This window comes from Dromiciops gliroides, chromosome 2, assembly GCF_019393635.1.
Source record: "Dromiciops gliroides isolate mDroGli1 chromosome 2, mDroGli1.pri, whole genome shotgun sequence".
Classification (NCBI taxonomy): Eukaryota; Metazoa; Chordata; class Mammalia; order Microbiotheria; family Microbiotheriidae; genus Dromiciops; species Dromiciops gliroides.
Window position 1 is genome coordinate 293,604,314 of NC_057862.1, and position 20,025 is coordinate 293,624,338.

General features: G+C 37.6%; 1 protein-coding gene across 7 annotated transcripts in view; it reads right to left on the reverse strand.

Annotated features, from left to right (window-relative positions):
• Positions 1-13,288: 13,288 nt before the first annotated feature.
• The window catches only part of PPP2R5C (protein phosphatase 2 regulatory subunit B'gamma), a 196,655-nt gene continuing 189,918 nt past the window's right edge, over positions 13,289-20,025 (reverse strand). For 6 of the 7 annotated variants that reach the window (XM_043981614.1, XM_043981615.1, XM_043981617.1 and 3 more), the window contains one exon: positions 13,289-16,428. In XM_043981614.1, coding sequence (XP_043837549.1) covers positions 16,297-16,428 — 132 coding nt within the window. In that variant the 3' untranslated portion in view covers positions 13,289-16,296. Of the gene's footprint in view, positions 16,431-20,025 lie in introns of all 7 variants that reach the window. The other variant, XM_043981622.1, reaches the window with a different exon arrangement.

The window sequence follows — 20,025 nt, forward strand, 5'->3', positions numbered from 1 at the left end:
CCTGGTGTACCCCAGAAGTTTTCTGAGAGAAATCAAGGAACCTTATTCTTGAGAAGCTAAACCAAAGGATAGATACCCCTAAACATAAGCCCGTTGAGTTTGGCTGCTGCCTTTGTGGCATAAGGGGGATGGAGATGGCTCAAGAGATCGAAGTTGCCTCTCACCCAACTTCCCCCAGCCACCACCAGTGGGGGATGGTCCTCTCCCAATAAGGGAACTTTCCACAGTCAGATGATCACTCCATCGGACCACCATCGGTCCTCTATAAAAGTATCTGCCTGTTTCCTGCTCAGGGAGAAAGGTATCTTAGAGCCACACCTCTGTGCCATGCCTTCTCCCCATGAGAAGTCCAAGGATTTCTCTCTTGGTTTCCTTTCCCTGGTGAGTAAATAAACTATTATTTTATTCTAATTGGATTTGTGTGCAAGAGGGTGTAATTCTTTAAAGAGGAATTCCTAAGAACCCCTACCCCAACCCCCCTATCAATTCTCCCCATAACATAATTGGTGCCCGACAGATTGCTGCTTTTCCCAGATTATGAGCCTGCATGTCCCATTTTGCAACTTTGGAACTGCTTTGCATAGAATAGATAGGAACCTTTGATTCCCCCAGTTGGTGATGCTGTCTCCTTGGGATTATCCCTCAGTGCCATGTTTGATTGGCTCATGGAACTTTAATCGATCTCCACATTTTCTTTTCTTTTTTCTTTTAGTGAGGCAATTGGGGTTGTGACTTGCCCAGATTCACACAGCTAGTAAGTATTAAGTGTCTGAGGCCAGATTTGAACTCAGGTACTCCTGACTCCAGGGCCGGTGCTCTATCCACTGCGCCACCTAGCTGCCCTGATCTCCACATTTTCTTAGCCTAGGGCTGTGCCTTCCCAGGGGCATCTCAGAGGTTTCCCAGTTAGTGGAAATTCCAATAACATTCTTTCCATTGTAGATGCCAGATTTGGGGAGTGAAGGAACCGTAGAGGTGACTGGCCTACATCAATGGCACACTGCTCTTTTATGTATCTGTTGCCCAATAAAACAACTGATTTAAATCATTAGCAAGTGAGTTCCCTGCTGCCACATTATTTGCCTCAACTTCTGATAGCTGTTGGCCCAACCAATATAGACTGATGCAGCTAGAATGCAGCTGATGTAGACTACTACAACTTAATTTCCTCGTTGAGAATGGCAGACTAGGGTTTCCTAGAGCAAGGGCTTAGAGCTTTCCCATGCTTTTCCTCAATGGCTCTTCATAATAATAGAAATATTATCTTCCTTCCCACTCTCCAATCCCCCAATTTACAGAGAAGGAAAACAAAGTTTAGAGAGATTGTGACTACCCCCAAGTCACACAGAAAGTGGCAAAATTAATTTATAAACCCAAGTCTTCTGGTTTCCATCCCATTTTTTCTTTTAATTCTACTTCTGTCTTATGAGAGTGAAGGTCAGATTACTGGTGTTTCAGTGCCTAAGTAAACTAGGTAGATAGTGTAAGAAGGAGGGGAATGGAAAGAAAGACAGGAGGGGGTGGGTGGGTGGGAATTGAATTAATAGGACTTTTAAGGTCTCCTTGATGTTCAATATATCTTTTCCTTTCCCTGCCCCCAACCCTATCATATCTCCAAGATGTGATCATCCTGAAGGCAAATATCTAATTATGCCCTTCTGTTAAGAAACTTTCAATAGATTCCCTACTGGCTATGACCTAGATGAAAATTCAGGAAAGGAGACTGAGAAGAAGCAGTCAAACAAATCAAGAGAGATCAGTATCATGAAAACCTGGAGAGGAGAGACCATCAAGAAGAGGATGATCAACTGTGTCAAGGGTTGCAGACAGATCAAAAAGGATGAGGATGAAAAAAAAGCCATTAGATTTGGCACTTAGGAGATGGGTTAACTTTGGAGAGAATGGTTTTTGTTGAATGATAAGGTCAAGAAGCTAGACAGCAGAGTTAAGAGAGTGACATGAAGCACTGATTGTAGATGGCCTTCTCAAGTTTAGCCTTAACAGGGAAGAGATACAGGACAAGAGCTAGGTGGATGGATGAAGTGAGAGTTTCTTGAGGTTGGACAAGACAAAAGAGCATTTATAGGCAGGAGAGAACCACTTAGTTGGCAGGGAGAGACTGAAGATTAGTGAAAGAGTTGGGGTGATAGAGAGGGGTAATCTCGTGGAGAAGAGAGTATGGGATAGGATCACTTGTGCATATAAAGAAGTTTGCTTTTTCAAGAAGGGCCACTCTTTCCTGTGAGAGAGGGAGTAGTAGGAAGGAGTGTGAGGCTGAGGTGAGAGGGAGTGCATTCCAGGAATAGGGATGGCCAATGTAAAGGCATGGAGTGCCATGTGTAAGGAATAAAGGCCAGTTTAGCTGGATTATAAGGAGTACAGGGCTGGAAAAATAGGGTGGGACAAAACACTGAAGCTCATTGAGGAGTGGAATCACATGGTCTGATTTATGCTTGAGAAAAATCACTTTCCCACCTGTGCTGAGAAAGGATTGGAGTTAGGAGAGACTTGAAGCAGAGAGACATTTGTCTTCCTAATGAGGGTATTGCTGGGTAGAAATTGTCCAGGTCAGAGTTGATGAGAGCCTAAACTTAAGTGGTATCTGTGTGTGTGAGTGGAGACAACAGGATAAATGAAAGGTTGTAGAGGTAAGGAATGAAACAATTTGGCTATGTATGGGAGTAAGACTAAGGATAAGGGGAAGGGGAAAAGTGAAGGGGAGGTAGTAAAGGTAAGGGAGAGGAGTCACAGATGCCATTGAGGTTACAAACCCAGGAGAGTGGAACAATGTTGGTGCCCCTGTAGAAAGAGGGAAGTTTGGCAGAGAGGTGGGTTTTTTGGGAAAGACAGTAAGTTCTGTTTTAGGCATACTTTATTTGAGAAGTCTATGGAACACCCAGTTTGAAACTTCCAATAGCAGCTCATGACCCAGGACAAGTGCTCTGGAATATGTGAGTCTTCTGCATAGGGACTGATAATTAAGCCCCTTGGCCTAGGACAGAACCTTGAGGTATGACTGCACTTAGGGGCATGACCTGGATAAGCCAGCAAAGGAGACTGAGTGCAGGTAAGAGGAGAATGAGGAGAGAATAGTCATTCATGCAAACCCAGGTATGTGAGAGTGTGCAGGAAGAAAGGGTGGTTAGCAGAGTCAGATGTGATACATAGGCTGAGAAGGATGAAGGTTGAGAAAAGACCATCAGATTTGACAGTTAACATCACTGGTAAGTTGGAGAGTAGTTTCAATTAGTAAGAAAGTAACAAAATTAAATATCAGAATAATCTGATATAGATCTGACACTACTTGTCATAACTACCAAGGTAAACTGTCAATCTAGTTTGTGGCTTAGTTTATCATATTGAATCAAATGATTTCTATTAAGTTTTCCATTAGGCAGAGTTTTAGTGATTTAAAAAAAAACAGATTTCAGTGGCATTTGAGAAGTTATCGCTTTACAGGATTGTTCCATATAAAGTTGCCTCATCCAATGTCATAAATACATTATAACTGAGAAGCAAGCAGCAGCTATGTGGCTTTGACCTTAGTTGCTAATCAGGGTCTCAGTTGCAACTTCTGAGGTATGGAGAATCAGGGCAGTAATTCTAGAATCCCAGACCAAAGTGAAGCCTGTAGTTCTGTTACTCAACTAGGAGAGCTTTCTATCTGGCCATAGTGGTTAAATCCAGCAGCAGTCTACAGAAACTGCAAGGAAGAAAGCCCACCAAGGAGGCAAGGGCTATTACATAGACCCAAATCTAGGTCAGGAGCTTGCAGAGCTCAGACTAGGGGGCAGAGATCATACTTGCCCTACATTAGGCCAGTTTGGGAGCACTGAAAGCTTGCAGCTCCCCAGACTGGGCTGACTATGAAATCCTGGAAAAACAACATTCAGTACCCTAAGAAAGCAGCAGCAAGACCAGTCCAGACCTTTCCTCCAGAAGTGTGCACAGCCCAGCCTTCACATCAAGTCTGAAGTCAAGAAATAGGTTGGAAGAATGAACAAACAATGAAAGAACCCCACCACAATGAGGTATTATGGTGACAGGGATGCTTAAGACACCAACCTGGAAACAACAACAATCAAAGCCTCAAAACAAAACATAGCCTGGGCACAAATTCATCTAGAATTCCTGGAAGAAAAGAAGCAAGAGTTAAAAAAAATACTTTAAAGTGTTTTTATACATGAAATGAGAGTGCTGGAGGTAAAAATTGGTAAAGAAACAAGAGTTATGGAACAAGGAACTGGAAAGAATCCGAAGCTTTGAATAAGAGGTACAAAACCTTGCTCAAGCATCGAATTCCCTGAAAAATTAGAAAGGACTAAATAGAACCTAATGAGATCATGAGACAATGAAAAAATATTAAAACAAAGTCAAAAGACTAAAAAAATTAGAAAACATAAATTATTTCATAGCTAAAATAACTGGAAAACATACTGAAGAATAAAAAAATTTGAGAATTACTAGATTACCTGAAAGGTGCAACAACAACAACAACAACAACAAAAGGGAAGGGTCTAGATATTCTTTCAAGAAATTATAAAAGAGAATTGCCTAGACTTCTTAGAATCTGAAGGCAAAATGGAAATAAAAAGAACACACTAGTCACCTCCTAAAGGGAACTCCAAAACAAGAATTTTCAGGAACATCATAGACCAAATTCAGACCTTCCTGGTCAAGAAAAAATATTACAAGTGGCCAGAAAGAATTAAAATACTAAGCAGTCACAATAAGAATTACATGTTTTTGCAGCCATCACTATAAAGGAATAGAGATATGATATAATTCAGAAGGCAAAAAAAGATACATGCTTATAGCAGAGAATAATTTACCCAGCAAAACTGAGTATAATTCTATAGGGGGAAAATCTATTATTATTATTATTTTTTGCAGGGCAATGAGGCTTAAAAGACTTGTCCAGGGTCACACAGCAAGTGAGTGTCAAGTGTCTGGGACCAGATTTGAACTCAGATCCTCCTAAATCCAGGGCCAGTGCTTTATCCACTGTGCCACCTAGCTGCTCCCTGGGAAAATGGATTTTTAATGAACTAGAAGACTTCCAAACATCCCTGATGAAAAAATTCAGAGCTAGGTAGAAACTTTGAAGTGTAAACACAGGGGTAAAGAGAAATATACAAAAGTAAATCAGAATGATTGATCAAAAGGGACTACACAATGATAAACTATTTAATTCTAATGTGGGGAGAGGTTATCATTAGGGATCCTAGAGGGAGTCTAACTAGACTGAAAGCCAGGTGATTGTGTTATGAGTTAATGATCTTAAAGGAAGAATGGAGAGGGAGAGGTAAGGAATATCCTAGGGAGAGAAAGGGGAAGGAAGGTTGGGGAAAATTCTCTCACCTAATCAGGATGCACAAGTAGAAGCCTATACAAACAAAGAGGAGGTGGTGGAGTGGCTGACACGAGTCTGATTTTTATGTGAAGTGATCAAAGTGGGGACGAATGCACATATAAATGCAAACAGGAACTATATAAATACATGTCTCTCAACAGGGAAGAAGAAAAAGGGCAGAAAGGAGAAAGGTGAATTAGAAGGAGGGTGGATTAAGTCCTAAGCCAAACAAACTTTAACAATGTACAAACAGGTTTATAACTCTTTTAGAAGCAGCAAAGAACTGGAAACTGAGGGGGTGCCCATCAATTGGGGAATGGTTGAAAAGTTATGATATACAAATGTGACAGAACGCTTTTGTACTTTAAGAAATGATGAAGGGGATGGTTTCTGGAAATCTGAGATGACCTGTATGAACTAGCTCAAAGTGAAGTGAGCAGCACTAGGAAAACAATTTAAAATTTTAAAATTTGATTTAATCAACCAAAATCTGCTTTCACATCTCTTACTTTACCCATATCCCCCTACCTCACTGAGAACACAAGAAGAACAAAACCCATCTCAAACACATATAATCAATCCAAATACATTTCCACATTGGCTATGTCTGAAAAATGTCTCCTTCTACATTCTGAGATCAGCAAAATTATATTCTATCACATTTATATTCAGATTCCCATTCTTTGCCAACTCAAAGAGCTATATTTTTGTGCATCTTTAGAGATTGTTTGCTTAAGAATAAGCCCTCCCATGATTTTTGCTTTGGTTGTTCAATGGGTTCAGGCGTCTGACTCTTCCTGACCCCATTTGGGATTTTTGGGCAAAGAGTGGTTTGCCATTTCTTTCTTCAGCTTATTTTTACAGATGAGAAAACTGAGGCAAACAGGGTTAAGTGACTTGTCCATGGTCACACAGCTACTAAGTGTCTGAGGCTGAATTTAAATTCAGTTCTTCCCGATTCCAGGACTGGGGCTTTGTCTACTGGCCACCTAATTGCCCCTCCCTTAATCTACTATCCCTCAAATTCCTTCCACTCCCTTCTCCCTTCTATTTCTTCCTTTAGTGAAATTTATTTTAGTAAGCAAATGTATTACTTTTTTCTTTTGAACAGTTTAGATTAAAATGAGGTTTGATTGGCCACTGTCCTCCCTGCCACAACCCCTTGTTTGTATATAATTCTACTTGTGTATCCTGATTATGTGGTAATTTTCCTAACCTGTCTTTCCCTTCCTCCACAGTGTATCACTCTTTCCATTTTTAAGACCATCAAGACATAACAGAACCACTCCCAGATCTTGTCTAATTGGAGGGATGAGCTCTGGTTTGGACTTGTTAAATATGAGGTGCCTACAGCACATCTAGTTGGGAAATGTCTAATAGGCAGTTAGTCATGCAGCACTTGGGCACAGAAAAGCAGAGCTGGACAGAGATTTGGGAGTAATCTACATAGATATTTGAACCCTCAGGGGCTGATGAGATCACCAGTTAGCATTTATGTAGTGCTTTATGATTTATGAAGTGTTTTGCATACATTATCTCTTGAGAGAAAGTGAAGAAAGTTAGACCAAGGGTCTAGGCCAGTATCTTGGGGGACACCCTTGATTAGGGTAAAGGACATGGATGATGATTCAGCAAAGGAGACTGAGTAGCTACCAGAAAGGGAGAAGCAAGAAAACGCAGGGTTCTGAAAATCCAGGGAGAATATCTGGGGGGGGGGGGAGGGTGTCAGCAGTGTCTAATGCCCAAAGAACATCTTAGAAAAGAAGACCAAGGAAGGGAGGAAGAGAAGTTGGAACACAAAGTTTTAAAAAACTGATGTCAAAATTTGTTTTTACATGTAATTTGGAAAATAAAATTCTAAACAGAGGGGAAAAAAAGAAAAGAAGACCAGATATGGCCATTAAGATAGCTTTTGTAATGATAATACCTAACATTTATAGAGTGGTTTGTTAATGTTTAAACATCATTTTATTTTAAGACTTGAATTCTATTCGACCAACACTGAGGCAACACATGCAAGATTCTGGCACTGACATTGCAAAGGGCAACACTTAAGTTCAATGTAAAGTTTCCTATAAAGTTCATTTGGCTTCTGACCCACCAGGTACTATGTAGTCTAGATCATGGAAGCACAGAAAACTTAAGAGGGGCCTCAAAGCTCACAGGAGGAATTTAAGATTCCATGTTATATATAAAGAATGATCAAAGCTCCAGTCCTGATCTACTCTTCTTTCATGGATGGACATTCTAGCTGCAGGCGTGTATATTATCAGTTTGGTGGTACCATGGGTAGAGTTCTGGGTCTAGAGTCAGGAAGATCCAAGTGCAAATCTAGCCTTAGGTACTTATAAGCTGTGTGACACAGGGTGAGTAACAACCTCTACCAGTTTCCTAAACTGCAAAAATGGGAATAATAATAGCACCTACCTCACCTGGATCAAAGGAGATATTTGCAAAGCATTTAGCAGTGCAGGCACACAAGAGATGTTCATTTCCTAAATATGTAAGTGGTTATTTCCTTCTCTTTTCAAGCCCCCTAATTAACAAGTGATTTTTAACTCTCCAGTGGAAGGAGGTGGATAAAAGGGATGAGAACATTAGACAGGGGTTGGGGTGGGGGGTTGGGGGGGGGTGGATAAGAAAGCTAAACTATTCCACTCATTTAGGGAGAATCATCTCTGGACTGAGAACAATAGGACAAAAATAGCTATCAGGAAATGAAAACTCGAGATAGGTGAAGAGGCCTATCAATGCCCCTAAGTCAGGGGCTTTTTATACATACACACACACACACACACACACACGGACACTGAAAAACAGGCAGATGTGATTGCCAGCTGCAAGCAATGACCGTTGAAAAGTCATAAAGAATGAGAGGTACCAGAGAAAAACAAATGTCAGTGAACTTGACTTCCATTCCTGACAGAAGCTATAGACTACATACAAGAAGAGGTATTTTTTCAGCACCTTCTTTTATTTTTATTTTTTGGTGTAAGGCAATTGGGGTTAAGTGACTTGTCCAGGGTCACACAGCTAGTAAGTGTTAAGTGTCTGAGGCCCGATTTGAACTCAGGTCCTCCTGAATCCAGGGCTCTATCCACTGCGCCACCTAGCTGCCCTTTTCAGCACCTTCTAAGTGCTGTTTCCCTTCTAAGGGAAACTATAATAACTAAAAGCCAATATGACTTCAAGAACAGACTAAAGTCTGTCTCTTTTTTTTTTTGGGGGGGGGCGGGGAATGAGGGTTAAGTGACCTGCCCAGGATCACACAGCTAGTAAGTGCCAATTGTCTGAGGCCGCATTTGAACTCAGGTCCTCCTGAATCTGAGGCTGGTGCCTTATCCACTGCGCCATCTAGTTGCTCCCTAGAGTCTTTCTCTTAAAAAAAATTTTTACAGAGCAACTAGAATGGTAGAGCAGGGGGGATGATGCAGACACAGTGTACTTATATTTTTGGCAAAGCATTCGACAGTCTCATGCTGGCCCTGTGAACAGGACTGAGAGATATGGGATATAAAAGCTAATGTAGCTAGGTGGTGTTGGAATTCATTGAATGACAGAACCCAACAGTCATAAATTGGTTTATATAATCTTAGGGAGGAGAGGTGCTTCACTAGGGAAGTATCCTAGGAATCTGCCTTAGGTCATGTTATTCAAACTCTTGATAAATGTTAAGTTCCAAAAGGTATGCTTATCAGATTTGCAAAGAACACTAGGGTGAGGATTTGTCAACATGTTGGGTTAAACAGGCTAAATCTAGTAAGAAATTTAATAGGATAAATGTAAAGTTTTACATTTGGGTTAAAATTTTTTTCACAGGTTATCTGTTGAAGGTGTCTAAATAATATATGTATCCACACACATACATGTGTGTGTGTGGGAGGGAAAAGAGCTGGGAGTTTTTAGTGGACTCAGTAAGGGTTAGCAGTGTGACATGGCAACCAAAAGTTACTAATATCCAGGACAAAAGAAGCAACAGTTCCACTAGTATATGGTCACGTGTCAGATCACTTTTGGATCAGGTTTTAGTTCTAGACATTATGATACTGACAAGGCAGAGTGCATCTAGAAGAGGGCAAGCAGGTTGGTGACAGGACTGGACCACAATCAGTTGAAGGAACTGGTCTGTTTATCTTGCAAAGGAGGTGGTTGAGGAGGTGAAATGACAGCAATTTGAAAGTATTGGCAGGGAAGAAGCACTAGATTTGTTTTACATGTCCCCAGGAGGCAGAGTTTGGACTAATAGGTGAAGCTGCAGAGGAAGATTTAGGCTTGAATTAAAGGAAAAACTTTGTACCAAAAACTCTTTTCCAAAGTGGGATGGGCTGCCTTCTCTTGCTGGAGGTTTTAAAGCACCAACTAGATAATTACTTGTTAGGGATGTCCTGAGATTGTTGGTCAGGTACGGGATGGGTCGGACTAGGCATCCTCTGTAGGTAAAACCTTCCGACTCTTAGATTTAGTAATCTGGTAGCACACTGAGAAGCAACATTGTCTGGAAAACAATTTATTAGACCTTTAAGTTCCTTGAGAGCAGGGTCTGGGTAGTAGCTATCTTATTACCAGGGCCCAGTGAAGGACTTTTGTGCCTATTGCTTAGTAAATGTTGGCTTACATTTTTCCATTAAAAACAAGGCCATGTAATGTCTGAGGTCAGTTTTTCTTCTTCTGCTGGACCCTATTACTAGAATGGCTCAAATTTCATTGTTTAGTTTACCCTAAAACATGCCGATTTCTCCGTTTGCTAAAAACAGATCCACTGGGATTACTTCCCAATCCTAGCTGCTGGAGGTTTGTGTTTAATGCAGCCTGATACAGATTCATTCATCATCACTCTGATTTCTGGAAAAATCTCAAAGTGGCAAAGCCCCCAACCAACCTGTGTGACTATCATGATACATTTCCTTGTGTGGCCCAGACTCAGAAGGCAAGTTTTGAAAAAGGAACTGTGGAAACATTTTGAATAGTTTTTGACTGTTTTGGTGTTCTTTTGGCCAAGAAGTAGCCAAGTGTTGCATATACCTGGGATGATTTCATGGCTTGTATTTTGTATTTAAGGTAGCCATGTCACATGATACACAGTCCTTTTGGTCTAACGACCTCAATTTAAGTTTCTAAAAGATGGCTATCTTCTTTCTCTTGCACTTGATATTTGATGTGGTCTATTTTAAATTCTCTAACAGGGTCACAGTGTCTCCAGTCGTCAGGCTAGAGAAGAAAAGTGACTTTCCCTCCTCAGCTTCTTGATGCGTTGGTACTGTGGGGTGCTGCTAGCATCACTCAGGAAAAGCTTCTGGCGAGCTAATGCCTTTTCTTCTTTTTGTACTCCCTCCCTCCTCCACCTCCTCCTCAATAGACGAGAGATATACACACCCCAGTTCACTTAACAGTAAGGCTCTTTATTTATTTAGGGTGCGGGCAGGGAAAATGAATAACATTGCCCATTTAACAACTCTCTGGAATCTAAGAAAACCACATCTGTCTAATTCACTTTAAAGAGTACAAGTTGTTTGATCCTTGAGTTAGTGAAAATGGGTTAGCTTCTTGAGGTGGTGAGCTTATTTCTACTTCAAATGCAGACTGAAATGAAATTTTTTTTCTACAAGTTCTATTAATAACAATCACCTACAAATTTACCTTTTCAGTTACTGAAAAGTTTGCTTTACCTAAAAAGCTCTCCTCTCTGACAGAGATTTTGTTCCTATGTTAGTGCTAAACATTCATGCATTTTGTTAATTGCATTCCAAGTGCTTAGTTTTCACTTGAATACTTTGGGAGGCCTCTCATTTTGTGCTTTTTCCTTGACTAAAGAGATGCAGGTAACTGGTAACTGATTTGCTCACAGGATTTTCTGGATCTTGAATTTAGTAATGAGCAAAAAAAGGTTTTGTGAAACAAGATTATCTAAGAAGCAGTGATTTAAAAGTAAAATTTTCTTTCCATCTTTTCCTTCTTGCCTTTTAGTTCCAGTTCAGACTCTTCAACAAAAATGACGAGTTAAGATTTGATAGAATCCGTTATGATGTAGGAAGATATTTTTCCCTCATTAGGGACCATTATGAGAAGTCTCTCTCAAGAGGCCATTTCTATTCTTACCAGACAGAAAAGCAAAAGGCAAAGTTAGCAGGTAGAAGTCTGTTTCAGTATTATCTGAATCTACAGGTGATTTTGACCAGAGCTTTCTTGTTCCTAGTGTGAGACTTTATATATAGTTCTTTAGTGGGAATTGTACAGGAAATAACTTTGTGATTGTTTATGCAATTGGAAAGGAGCTGAACATGATGGGACAAATTCAAATGCAGATGTCTTCTCCATAAACTGAAGAACTAGTAAGAATTTGAAATCCATTGACAAAAGTGGATTCGGTGGTCCTGTTGAATTACTAGGGAAGTCAACAGGAAAATGGCTATAAAGTACTTAGTTGCTTAGAGGCAACTTATCATGAAACATTTTAGAGATCACCAAAGCTAGAGGTTGAAATTCATGTCTTTGGGATAATAATCTCCTTTCTCTCCTTGCAGACTCCACCGTGGCCTTTCCCCACATGGGCATTTTGGCTGAGGTTTTAGGGTTTTTTCAGTAAAGCACTGCCAAATGGACTTCAAAAAAGATCCTGCCCTACTTCTTCTTTTTTAGTTAACAGGAATAAACATAAGATAATGAAGTAATGCTTCTCACTCAATTCAGGTGATGCATTTGGTGACTTAAAAAACAAAACTGCAAAGGAGGATAAACCCAACCATAATATACATTATATGTAATATAATGTTTGATTCTATAACAAATACAAGCAATGTTAGCTTTATTTGGATAGTGGAACATGAGATCCTTTGTTCTCCCAGAAGTTGTATGAAAAATGACTTCAAGGACTCATGTGTTCATTAGTTGGGGGTGCTTCCACCACCAATGCTGTTAACCCCTCACACCTCAATATAGAGGCTTCATGAATTGCTGTGGTTCAGCCCTGGTGATGGATCACACAGATGTAGCTAGTGTGACCCAGTGTGGTTGGGTGACACAGGGTTAAGTACAGCATGGAGTCTGTGCTAAATCTTCTCCAAGCTGCAGAGTAAGCTTGGAAAGATCTGATCTTTCTATGTCTAGCAGCGCTTTTAAGATGGTAGGTGCTTTAAGAGTCACTGAATTAATATGATGAATAGTTTGAGGAAAAGTAGCTTGGTGTAAAGATTTCTGGGTTCTAGCTGGCACTGCCACTAACTTGCTGGGACTGAGAAGTCACTTCTTTTCTCTGGACCAGTTTCATCTTCTGTAAAATGAGAGTGAGCCTAGATCTCTTCTGACTTTGTTCTTAAATGCTGGTGCTTTGGAATGGGATGTCAGATGCCCTCATTTTCTTCATTGTATTTCTTTATTAGACTCCTACAGGTATTTAATATTAACTCTGGAAGGAGGAAAAAGTAATAGCACTGCTTGGACTTGTTCTTTCATCTCTAGTATGCATTAATAGTGCACACTATTATTATCAAGCTGAATTTAGCAATCAAGCCTTCTTGAAACTCCAAGGTGTAATATTTATGTATTTTAAACATGTACAATTATTTATATAACACATTAGAGTTTTGCAAAGTGCTTTCTAGTGGAGCACTTTGCCTGAGTTGGAACCAGAGCCTTGTTCTCTTGCCTCCTTTGGAAAGCACTCTCTCTTTTTTAAGGCATATTTAATATGTATATTAATATTCATTAATCTCAAAACAGCATTACTGATCATAGTAACTAACTTAGTAGGGTATAGGAAAAATTATCTGGGATTCAATGTTATAAATGGCAATTATATTTTCAAAATCTTATTTTTTGCTAGGTTAGTACTTTCCTTAAATGAGAATTGACAAAATTCAAGTAATGCTATTTCTGAAAATTCCAAAACTCCCCTTTGGTTCTGGCTCATGTTAGCTAATCAGAAAAAGGGTCAGGCTGGCAATTTAAAAAAGACATCAATCTATGAAAACTTTTATTTACAAAGCTTTAAAATTAATTTATGAAGCACTTTAAAAAATAATTGTTAATTAACTGCAAGCCTCCTTTCTACTTTTCATACCAATCAATATTTATGTATTCTGGATGAAACAAAAACCAAAACCAAACCAATGTTATTTTGAATATTCACCAGGAGCAGATTACCCGGTACTGCAGCTATATTTAGTTTCATGATGAACAAGTAAAACTCACATGTTCTTTATTTAGACCATATAATACACCATTTTTAGAATTTTAAAATTAGATAAAAGAGCATATTAAATGGCAAGTGTATGAAGTTTCTCTTCATAAACAATGTCAGAACAAAAAGTCTTGAATTACAAAATGTTAAAAAATATGTAGGTACAGTTGAACTTAACATTTCACTAAAGCATAAAGAAGTTACAGATATTGTCTAAAGAAAAATAACTGTGCCACTTACCTATGTTTGCTGTTTCTATGAACGGTTTTTATTCTGTACATAGGACATTTTGTACAAAATATGAAGTCTACATTTTTATTACTTATTACCATAAACAAAGTACAATGTATGTACAATATTAAAATGAAGCCATACTAAAGCCACACTAAAAAGACATTTGTAATATTGTTGACATTCCTGATGCACAGGTATGTTTTGAAAAATGTAAAGATGTTAAACATAGAACTTCATGAAGAAAAACAGTCACCAAAATTCTAGCTTACTTTTGATGGAATAGCTTTAAAATTAGCTCAGTATAAATTACACAATATACCTGGACAATAAGTTGAACAGTTAGCATAGTGAATTTTAGTACTGACTATGAAAACCTGAATGGGTCAAAGTATCCTATCAGGTCATACTTTTGACCTAAGCAGAAATTAGTTTCTCTCAAAAAACCATGACATTTATCTTTTTTTTTTTGGTGAATGTTTAACTTCAATAAAGATCAGAAATAAAACTTAGAGATGTTCTTTAAAAGCTGAGCTTTTACATAATCAACCAAACATTGATATATATGCTTTTTTTTCCCTAGGGCAAAAAGGAGAATACCTTTCCAGAAACCTCTTGCACAAACATAGTGAACACCCCAAATCAAATCTATTGATAATCTACCAGCTAAAGATGGAAGTTCAAACAATGGTATATCAAAATACATAAGACACTGCTTTATACAATAAAAAAGCACCCTTTTTCCCTCAAAAGGAGAAGGCATCTAAACTTTTTTTTTAAAATTATAGATTTTCATAATGGTAAAGCAGATACTTTTCAAGTTTCACAGGAAGTATTTGTTCTTACAAAGCGGACTTTTCCACTTTTAAAGCAGGGGTAGTCTTTTAATTAAATTCTCTCTCATTACAATAAAATCCCCTCCCCCCCAATGATTTTCCTCGGAAACAAAAAGGAAATAAACATTGGAAATGGATTTCAAATGAAACTGACAGATAGCAGGCACTACATCTGCACAAGTTATCTATATGTCTGCTTTTCACAATATCTTTCATGGATGCAGGAGACCTCATTTTATTGTTTAAAAAAATCTTTAAAGAAGCCACATTTTATCTTCTTATGCATTGACATTTAACATTAAAGTTATATCATCTTACTGTCAGAGACAAAAGAAACTAGGACCACCCATTTAGAATAGCAGAACACATCTCAAATAGCTTTCAAGCAGGATAAATAAGTCAAAATACTGGCCACCCTGAGAGAAAATAAAAAATAGACAAAGCACTAAGTTAGAGTTCCCTCCCTCCCCTCCCCCGTGCTGTTCCATTTAAAACAAAAAGTACATTACATGCAAGTAAGTTTGTGGAATATATAGCAGCATTTGAAGTTCAATGGAAACAGATGCATTTTAATTTTACTTGTGAGGTGTATTTGTAACATGTGTGCTCTTTTCAACAGAAAAAAATATACATTTACGTAAAATTACCATCACTGTTGCTTCCTCTAAGCTCTGAGACCAACACTTACCCAAAGACATAGAACAATGTCATTTTAACATCTGGAACATTATATAATTGATGTTTAGTTTTGCTGGAAGGCAGCAGGCTGGGCTAGGCCGAGAAATGATTCAACTTAAAATGACCTTATTCTAACTTTTCTACAAAATTCTGAACTCTTAGAGCCCAAATATTTTATTAAGGTTCAAGAGCCTGGATAAAGGGCAACAATGTTCAATTAAAGGCAAAATAAAGTTTGGAAAATGAAAATGAAACACTTTAAAAAAATGTAATCCAATTCCAGTTAAGGTAGATAGAAAAAGCTCTTAGGAAAACAAATTTCTTCTACCAGTTTACTCCTGGAATACTGGTGCTGTATTAAAGACCTGAAGTTATGGCTTTAGATATATGTAAAACTACTAAGACATGATACACATGTCTCTATCCAAAGAAAAGAACTAACATAGAAAAACAATAGCGACTGAGGATTGTCATAAGTCAACTTTTGTAAGCTGTGTTAAAATATGAAAGAATCATTTTTATGTACTTTAAAAACTGCTGGTAGAGAACAATGTGGAGATAATTTCAAGGTTCTAAAGTCTTAAAATGTGTAATACTTTAAGGTGTACTGTCGACTTTGAAACATTTGACATTATCACAGTACCAGCTATTTTTAATGAATACAAATTCTGTTCTGTTGGAATATGGAGCTGATTATGATCAGGGTGCTTTTCTATTTGGCTCTAATGTTTAACTGAAACACTCATGTTTAGAATATGCTGGGGTTATGACGGCACTACCACCTGAAAAACGTGGTCACTTAATACTTATCAACCCATGGTTCTGCAAATGGAGCCTGATAATTTACCATTGTTTGAACTACTGATCTTGAGCTGTATGCTGAATTAAGTTATTGCCTACAGAACTGGGTTGAAGAAAGCTTTTGACTTTGAGTACAACTGATTGGTATGGCACAAAAAGTATGTATTTTCTACTAAGTCGAAAAGAATATGCCTCCTCCCCATATACTCCATGGTAATAAGCTAATGCCCATCATGTGATATGATCTCATCAGCTCTGCAATGGGATTCCAAGGCTTTCATGGTATAGATATCCTGAGGCAGTTCTGACTTGCGTCGCACAAGAGGACGATCCTTTTTCTGATCTTTCTGGGCCTGAAATTAAAAATGCAATGAAGTTGGCTAAAAACTAAGCTATCTGAAAGAATGAAATACATTTCTGAAAAGTGGTTAAAAATTGGCTAAATATGTTATCATAGGAAGGCTTTACTCTGTTGCTGGGAATACCAAATAGTAACAAGAGGATGTCTTCAAATGAAAGAGAAAGGGAAATAGAATGTGTCAAATGTTGGCATTTTTGCATCTTTACTATTATTGTTTGTAAATAGGCTCATAAATTCATCCATTCAATTTTGTAGACTTTTTTCTGTAAATGTTTGGAGCCCAATTTCTGGTTATTTCATAGCAGGGTTTTCATATGTAACTTCCTGCTGTGGTCATTAGTCATGCTGTACTTAAAGTATTGAAGTTTCATTACAGTTTCAACTGGAAGTAAGTAAAGAGGAGGAATGATGACTCTAAACTTAGATTTAAAAGATGTGTAATAAAAGATGTGTAATTTACAAATGAAAGTTTAAAAGGCTATTTAGTGATAGGTATTTAATTCTATACCAATTCTTTCATGTAGAAGAATACATGTGTCCCCCACTCCCTACCATTTGGAATTTAGGATACTTTTTCTTTCTGTAAATAGGTCTGGCTTAGTTAAATAAACATGCAAATTTTTTTGCATGCAAAATTGAATAAATGTGGCTTTAAAAAAAGGAGCCCCAATGTTAAGGATATTTGGGGAGCTGATTAATGGTAGTAGTCCATTTCCATCAATGATATTCTAAAATAGTGGTGAAAACAGCAATATTCAGATAGCTTTAAAACAATAATAGCCTGGGCAATAAATACCAAATAGGTATGAATTTATACTTTTGAGGCAGTAAATCAGCAAGTTACCCAAACATAGCCATAAAGTAGACATCACAAAAGTTTTCTATTTTAAAAAAAGCTAGTTAATTAGAAACCATATCAAATAATATGCAAACAGCCATCTTTTTTTTTTTCTTTGGTTGAGTCCGATACATAAGTATCTCAAAGCTGTGGGGGGGGAAAAACCAGCCATGATATTTAAACACAGTAATTAATTGTCAAGAGTATTGTATCAACATTCAGATAAAATTATTCCTTAACAGTAAGTCATCTGACAACAGAAGTGATCTAACTGTAACAGGTATCTTCTTGGGCTCACCCTTCTAGCTATGCCAACTTCTGATAAAATGAATATCAGATTGGTATAAAAAAACCAAAAATAGACTATGTGTTAACATTAGAAATTCATTAGATGAAGGTTACATCTTTAGAGAAATCTCCCTCAACTTTTTCCAACGACCGTTCGGGCAGTAGTTCTTTGACTATGGATCTGCAGAAACAGTGATAATATTAAGACCAAAAAAGATTCCTAATTTGATGTTCTTTTAGGATTATTTCCTGTAGGGTTAAAAGTGTTATTTATTCGCCACAATGAAATAGTCCCAATTCTTTCAAGGGAACAGTTTATCTTTTGAGTCTTTTTCCTTAGGAATGATGGCAAATGTAAGCAAGTCCAGTTAAGAAACAGGACGGACCAACAGAACCACCAACATACATCCTGGAGGACAAGTCTTTCTACGTACTCTTCCTCTGTACTATTAGATTTTTCTTTAAATCTTCCAGCCAAGTCATAGTAGCCATTAAAAAAAAATCAATCTGGAATATTTAATCATTTTAGAAGCAGGTATTTCATAGTGATCATAGTTCTATTTTTACAGTAATGATAATGATGAAAACCTTAGAAGGGATGAATCTGAATTTAGAAAATTTTCTGCAGAGCAAAAAACTGACACACATACAGGGTTTTTGTAATTAAATATTCTAATCTAGTGGCTTAAAAAGAGAACAATTCTATAATTCGCAAGGGAGAAAATGAGAAAACAGAAGACAAACATGCAAAACATCAGACTAAATGAATAATGCTTGCTGGAAGAGAAGGCAATCACAAATATATTTGGATGATTACTGTAAAAAAATCATTTAGCAATAGATGTGAAACAAGCACTAATGGTTTTTAAAAAAATCCATAAGAAGGCTTCAGGACAGAATGAAATGACATAACTTGAAGTTTCCTTTAAAAGGCCAGACTCTGAAATAAATATTAAAAGTAACAGAATAAAGTGGATATAATGGTCCATTTCTTTCCTTCTAATAGGGTTAGCAGCTGATGAAACTAATAAAAAAACTAGGTAAGGTTTGAAGTTTCTAAAGTACAATTTCTTGACTATTGTCACAAAACCGGAATGATATGAAAAAAGGAAAATACTTCATGTATAAAATTATGTACTTTTAAAGTTGTTTTGTTTTCTTAAGTCAAAGCTTTTAAAATGCACTGTACATGTTTAATAATGAATACCTTTACTTCATACTTTTCATCTTTTTACACCTTCCTTATCTGCAAGGGTGTAACTGTTTTTCTCCCGACCAACTGTTAAAATAAGAATTGCAAACATTTTAAGTCTCTCTGTTCAAAAAACAATTCATGTTTAATTTAGTAGATTCTATCTGGAGACCTTCCTTTATAGGAACTCACACAAATTTCTGAATGAAAATTTCAGATTTTACATATTACTCAAAACTATTATCCTGGTGAAATTCTCCAGAGGAATGGAAATGAACACCTTTAATTACTTATTGAGTTGCTTTAGTGGTTCCTTCTCCAGATGTTTCTTTTTCTTTTTATTCTTTACTTTAATATAACATAACTTTCAAGTCCTGTGACTAGTCCTGATTTTGGATACAAATTATTTTTAAGGAATCTAGTTCAAATTTAAGTACTTTATTGCTTTGCAAAAATAATTTTAATAAGAAATAAACTAAAAACCACAGAAAACAACCCAATGTAAAAAAAAAAATCTCTCACTATAGCACAAAAGTTAATGTGCCAAAGATTTGTTTATAGCATTTTGGGGGGGGGGCAGGGCAATGGGGGTTAAGTGACTTGCCCAGGGTCACACAGCTAGGAAGTGTCAAGTGTCTGAGGCTGGATTTGAACTCAGGTACTCCTGAATCCAGGGCCAGTGCTTTATCCACTGTGCCATCTAGCCACCCCCTATAGCATTTCTTACAAAAAGACATTTAACTTGACCTAAAACTAACACAAACAACTGTTCTGAATGTTGGTTCTCTTTGCTTGCCTAAAAATATAGTGGTCAAACAATCAGGGAGAACCTAACTGGGAAAACAAATGAATATGTATTAAGTAATAAAATTTTAAAGCCGTTGTTGAAGGTTCAAAAGCAGATCCTGCCAATATTTTACAAGTGGAGGCTCTACTCTTAACATCTCATCATCTAGAATAGCTGAAGTTTGGGACAAGACTTACTGTTTATATGGTAGCCTCAAAGATCTGGTATGATTTAAATTATATTTCATGAAAAAGAAAGCAAGGACTACCAATAAGTATTTCCTCCCTGTCTCCCCAATGTGATTGCTTCCTCTATTAAAACAAGCCTGTGTCTTGTTTTTATACTTATGCTTCCTGTGTTACAGTTACTTGCAAAGTCCATTCACTTAAATAGACTATAATAGCCTTGAAATCAGGGAGGGTATGTATGTGGGGCAGCTAGGTGGCACAGTAGATAAAGCACTGGCTCTGGATTCAGGAAGACC